General features: G+C 56.5%; 1 protein-coding gene across 2 annotated transcripts; it reads left to right on the top strand.

Annotated features, from left to right (window-relative positions):
* Positions 1-465: 465 nt before the first annotated feature.
* LOC129197943 (coiled-coil domain-containing protein 81-like) lies at positions 466-5,292 on the top strand. Of its 2 annotated transcripts, XM_054806782.1 has the most exons (9): positions 466-1,104; positions 1,319-1,380; positions 1,749-1,902; positions 2,120-2,376; positions 2,583-2,668; positions 3,029-3,147; positions 3,637-3,745; positions 4,145-4,692; positions 5,183-5,292. In XM_054806782.1, exons 1-8 carry the CDS (start codon positions 987-989, stop codon positions 4,635-4,637), a joined length of 1,398 nt encoding a protein of 465 aa, XP_054662757.1. In that variant the 5' UTR covers positions 466-986; the 3' UTR covers positions 4,638-4,692; positions 5,183-5,292. The 2 variants fall into 2 exon arrangements, with proteins under 2 accessions (XP_054662757.1, XP_054662758.1); XM_054806783.1 differs by having other exon boundaries at positions 467-1,380; positions 3,029-3,090.
* The last annotated feature ends 245 nt before the right edge of the window (positions 5,293-5,537 follow it).

Below are 5,537 nucleotides of genomic sequence, written 5' to 3'. Positions count from 1 at the left end.
CCAGCAAACATGCTCTGGCGTGGGCTCCTCTCTCCACGGGTCCACAGGTCCTGCCAGGAGCTTGCTCCAGCGCAGGCTTCCTGCAGGGTCACAGCCTCCTTCAGGTGCCTCCACCTGCTCCAGCGTGAGGTCCTCCACGGGCTGCAGGTGGAATCGCTACACCCCCTCATCCTTCCTCCATGGGCTGCAGGGGGACAGCCTGCTTCACCATGGTCTTCACCACGGGCTGCAGGGGGATCTCTGCTCTGGTGCCTGGAGCACCTCCTGCCCCTCCTTCTGCACTGACCTTGGTGTCTGAAAAGTTTCTCACATCTTCTCACTCCTCCCTCTGGCTGCAAAAAGCTCCCCAAGGCTGGGTGGTTTTTTTTCCTTCTTAAATACGTTATCACAGAAGCGCTACCACTATTGCTGATTGGCTCAGCCTTGGCCAGCGGTGGGTCCATCTTGGAGCCGGCTGGCATTGGCCCTGTCAGACACAGGGGAAGCTTCTGGCAGCTTCTCACAGAAGCCACTCCTGTAGCCCCTCCCGCTACCAAAACCTTGCCACGCAAACCCAATACACGGGCTGATCTACAAAAGCACAAATTTTCCCCATGTGCTGTCTGATGGTTTCAGGATTATGGGGCACAGGATTATGGGGCTGAGAGAGCACAGACAGACGTTAGCTGGACAACGGACACAGAGGAAGGAGCCATAGCCTGGGCCCCGTATGATCACCAGGCACTGGCACAGGGGCAGTGGTGGCCCCATCACAGAGGGCCAGCAGGTCAGTGGGTGACACGTCCCCATGATCAGCAGCGCACGGTGGCTGTGTCACAGCAGGTAGCAGGTTGATGGTGGCCGTGTCACAATGGGCAGCATAGTCAGCAGTGGCTGCGTCACCATGATGTCACACTGAGTCTGTGACACGGTCGCACAGGGGTATAAAAGGGGCCGCAGGGCGGTGGGTCCCACACCCTGGAGAAGTGTCCATAGGACGAACAGGGATGAGCTCCCACATGGCTGTTGCCACTAAGGAGCGACCTGCCCACATGAGGCAGATCAAAATGGACTTCTGGGATGGCATGGAGCACACCTTCATGATGTCCAGCATCAGTGCCAAAGGTACAGGCATCCACAGCCACCACATTGTGGTGCCCAAGGGTTGCGGCATTGTCTGGGTGAGACTCAGCACTGCAGCCATCTCAGAGATGTCTCCATATGGGGCTGGGGATGGTGATGACTCTTTGTGTCAGCCACCTCACCACAGCTCAGGGGTTGGTGGTAAACCGAGAGCCGGTGGATATGGATCATGACCTGGTTTTCCTTTGCTTTCCAGTGCGAACAGCCATCTGGGATGCGGTGGCCAAATACATCCAAGAACAACTGCTGCTGCGGAAGGTGGGTCAACTCTTTGTCCATGACCTTGTCCAGGGGGTGGGGAGAGGGTGGTCCAGAGGGAGGGCACACATCCCCAACATTGGACACTTCTAAGCTTCAGCTGGACGGGGTGCTGGGCCCTCTTGTCTAGACTGTGCTTTTGCCAAGAAAGGTTGGACCAGATGATCCTTGAGGTCCCTTCCAACCTGGTATTCGATGATTTTATGATTCTGTGACTCGGCATCTCCTCCCCAAAGCTCTCCCCACTGCCCCAGCTCGTGGACTGGGCAGGATCCAGCTTGAAGCGCCATCCCTGGACAGGACCACCTCTAGCTCTTTCCTCCGGCCCGTCCTCACCCTTCTGCCTTTCCCTTCTCTTCCGCTTGCAGGGGGTCCAAATTCCCTCCGTTGGCTCCTTTGACGTGGTCCCCACATGCATCCAGGCTGGGGATGAGGTGGTGATTGTCCAGAGGCCCGTGTTTCGGCTGGCCAGGAACCTCGTGGTTGTCCACAACCTCAGGGACAACAAAGACTACCTGCCCGGTAAGCAGGAGGATTAAACCCTGGTTGGTTGCACGGTCATCACATCCTTTCCCTGGATCCGAGACGCTTCTCCAAAGCAAACTGTCCTCTCTGCGGAGAAGGTCCAAAAATGGGGGGTTTTGTGGGCAATGCAACGACTGCAACAAGCAGCCCTTGGGAAACTCCTGCAGAAGGACCACTGGGTGAGCACCTCCATCCCTCTCGTGTGGTTTTACAGGCCATAAGGAACTGGAGCCCCTGAAATATGCCAGGGTGGCCAAGGCTGCTTCTGTGTCCCGGCGGAAGGTGGAGAACTGCATTCAAGGCACCATGTCCCTCCTCTCTCACTGCCTGGGAAAGGGGGAGAACGTTGCCCTTGTCCTGAGGGACGTGGGCGTGCTCCTCATCGAAGGCACGAGGGTACAAATGAAGTTCTACCTCAGCTTCTTGGAGAGGATGTCTGGGAAGGAGAACTTTGAGAAAGCTACTTTTAAGGTGAGCATTTTGGCTTCTCCACGGCCCAGGTGGTTGCATAGCGGTGCCCCAGCACTGCTTGTGAGTGGCCCACCAGAACTTGGTCAGCCACGCAGGCCAGGTGAGAGCTACGGTCCTACCAACCCTCACTGCCTCAGGCTCCTCCGATATTGAGTGGCTCAGCCACGCTGAGGATGTCCTGCCATCTTTGTGCTCCTCCGTTACAGGTCCCCCAGCTGCTGGACATGGTGGTGTCCCCAGTGGTACCTCTGGCCTCTCTGACATTTTCTGGCCGTCTCATCATCTTTCCTGAGTGAGTACATCTGCAGATGTGACCTCTAGTTGCTCAGGTGTGGTTTGGTAGCATTTGCTCCATGTGACCACAGGTGTCCTGCCACGAGGGCACCAGGCAGCGACATGTCCCCCCTGCCCACAGTCCTTTGTGTGAGGCAGATCTGATGGCAAAGATGGAGGACTTCAGGCAACTCTTTGCAGGCTGACTTCACTTCCCAGGATAGTCCTTGGGGATGGGGTGTAGTCAGCGCAGGGAAAAAAGGGGGTTTTGTGCAACGCCAAAATCTGTGTGCGAGCAGGGGATCGTGGCAAGTGGCAAGGGCTGGTGGTGCCGTGGGTCGTGCTGCGGGTCATGCTGGTGTCACCTCTTTGTCTGCAGGTTTGAAATGTATGTTGTGCGCAAACTACCACCAAGGAACCCTCCCAGGAGAAACGTTGCTGGTGAGGACAAGGAGAAGAAAGAAGAGGTTTTGCCAGGTTTCAACCAGCACAGAAAATGTAAAGCTGCTCCTGGCTCCTTTCCGCAGCATAGCCATCCTGCTTCTGTGATATATCGGGGAAAATCCTTCAGTGATGATTGTCAGAAGATCTGACTAGTGCCCGAGCTTCATGACAGCTCGGCACCGCCTTTTCTGCTAATGACTTCATGGCTTCCACAGAACCGAACCCCAGGGTGGGATGTGCCCCAGGGCGCAGTGGGAGGCTGGCAATCCAAGGCCCTCGGGAAATGACCCCTCTGCAAGAGTCCCTGTCCCAGCACCAACTGGCTCCTCATTCCCAAATCTGGTGCTGATAACGCGGTCACAAAACCACGTTGCACCTTGGAAATGAGGTGCCAGGCAAGCCCCAGTGTCGGGGTGGCTGCGAGGGGAGCAGAATTGCCCTCTTGCACATTTTTGGAAGGGGCCTGAGCACCTCTACATGTCACCAGGGCCGGTAGCATCCCAGCAATGCTCTTCTGACAAGGTCTCTCCTTCCCAATTCTAGCGGCATTTCCTGAACTGTCCTTGCTTGCCTCTTCGACATTGACTCAAAGTGAAGCCCCACAGCTCCAGGACATAAAGGAGATGGAGAACAGGGTGAACTCTTGGCTCAGGTGAGTATGGAGGTTCAGGGCTGGCATCTGCACAGGGTCATTTTCTGACCCAGCAAGAGGCCATTCCCCAGCCCCAAACACTCACCGTTCATCACCACCCAACAGTGGTGAAGGCAGTGCCAGAGGGGCGGGATGATCCTGCTGGGAGCCCCCCATTTCACAGGGCTGGCTCCTCTCCTTCCCTTCAGGAGAGCCCCAGCGTGGCCTCCTGAGCTGCGCATGGGGACAGCCGTGTGTCAGCCGAGGGTCTTGGCTCAGGGGGTTTCCTCTCCCGAGCTGAGCGCAGCCACTGGCTGAGCTGCCAGCAGCTGCGCAAAGAGGCACGTGGCTCATGGGGGCAGGATGTGGCCCCAAACCCATTGCGTTCTCAGACAGAGTCCTCCCATTGTGTCCTTTCAGGCAGCTGCCAGAGATCCCAGAGCACTCCTCTGGGAAAAAGCAACCTGCGACCAGCACACCCAAGGGCAAAGCCAAGCTCAAAGGCCAAGCGTCGCAGCAGGGCCAAGCGTCGCAGCAGGGCCAAGCGTCGAAGCAGGGCCGAGCACAGGCAGCAAAATCTCGGAGCTGCAGAGGAGGGGGACAAGGAGAACAGAAACTTCCCTTTGGAAGCAAATTACCATCGTTGAGCTCTGAGACCAGGCTGCCCGAGGAGCCCACCTGCAAGGTCTTCGTTCCACAGCCACCAAGACCTGAGACAACAGAATTACTGAGATCAAGGCCTGAGAGGTTCTGGTCAGTGCTGAAAGAGCCACAGAAGACCATCTTAGCTGGATACAGCTTTGATCCCTCCCTTTTGGTGCCACCAATCTACGAGAGGTCCGGGTCTGCGCAATGCCAACCACCGAAGACCACATCAGTGGTCTCCAGGATGGAGTGGCCCTGGCTGGAGTGATCATGGCTTGGAGTGCCCGGAGCTGAGGGAGCACCGCCTGAGGTGATGCCAACAGGTAGGTGATTGGGATCTGTGTCGTTCTGGGTGCTATTTCCTTGCAGAAATGCAGAGTTAGAGGGACAGTGGGGACTCTTCCAAGAGCCCTTGGTTCTGATTGACGGGGGGGCTCAGTTCCATCACCGGGGGCAAGGTTCTCCTTCTCCAGTGTTGCCCTCTCTTCTGTAGCCTCAGGCAACACACAAGGCCATGTTACTTGGCTGTGTTTGGAAGGCCTGACTAACCGCAAGGCTGCTCTGGGCTGGAGAGGGGACTCTTTCTTCCCAGCTCATTGCTGCTTTAGATCCCCGGTGGGAAGAGAAAGGATTTTTGGGTGGGTCTGGCACAGCCTGGGAGCAAACCGCTGCTGCTGGAGCGGCTGCAGAGGGAGAGAAACGGCTGCCCTCCGCTCAGTGTCCTGACCTGAAGCCATCTAAGGGGTCTGTGTGTGGGGAAAGAGTTCCCAAAACCTGCAGTATTGTTTGAGAAGAGTCTCTCTTCTTTTGCAGAAACCCATCTGTGTTCAGAACACGAGGAGCCCAGGAAGGAGATGAATAAAAGCACAAAGGAGAAGTTGCAAAAAAAGTGTCGACTCTTCTGTTGTTCCCAATGGTCCTTGACCAGAACAGGGGAGAGGGGTTTTACAGTTGGCCATGGCTCTGAGATCAGCCCAACATGGCGCTGGAAGCAAGGCCACCTGAGGGACCTTCCTCAGGTCTTTTTCCATCCAGGGGACCTTTTGCATGGCTGCTATGGAAAGAAACCAGCTTTCTGGGGCAAAAGAGGGAAAGCGGGCACTTGGAGCTATGTAGCGAAGCACTGAATGTCCCTGGAGGGGAAAGGAGAGGATACCAGTGCAGCTGG

Source organism: Grus americana, chromosome 30 (assembly GCF_028858705.1).
Source record: "Grus americana isolate bGruAme1 chromosome 30, bGruAme1.mat, whole genome shotgun sequence".
NCBI classification, from domain to species: domain Eukaryota; kingdom Metazoa; phylum Chordata; class Aves; order Gruiformes; family Gruidae; genus Grus; species Grus americana.
This window is presented reverse-complemented; position numbering and strand designations above follow the sequence as displayed.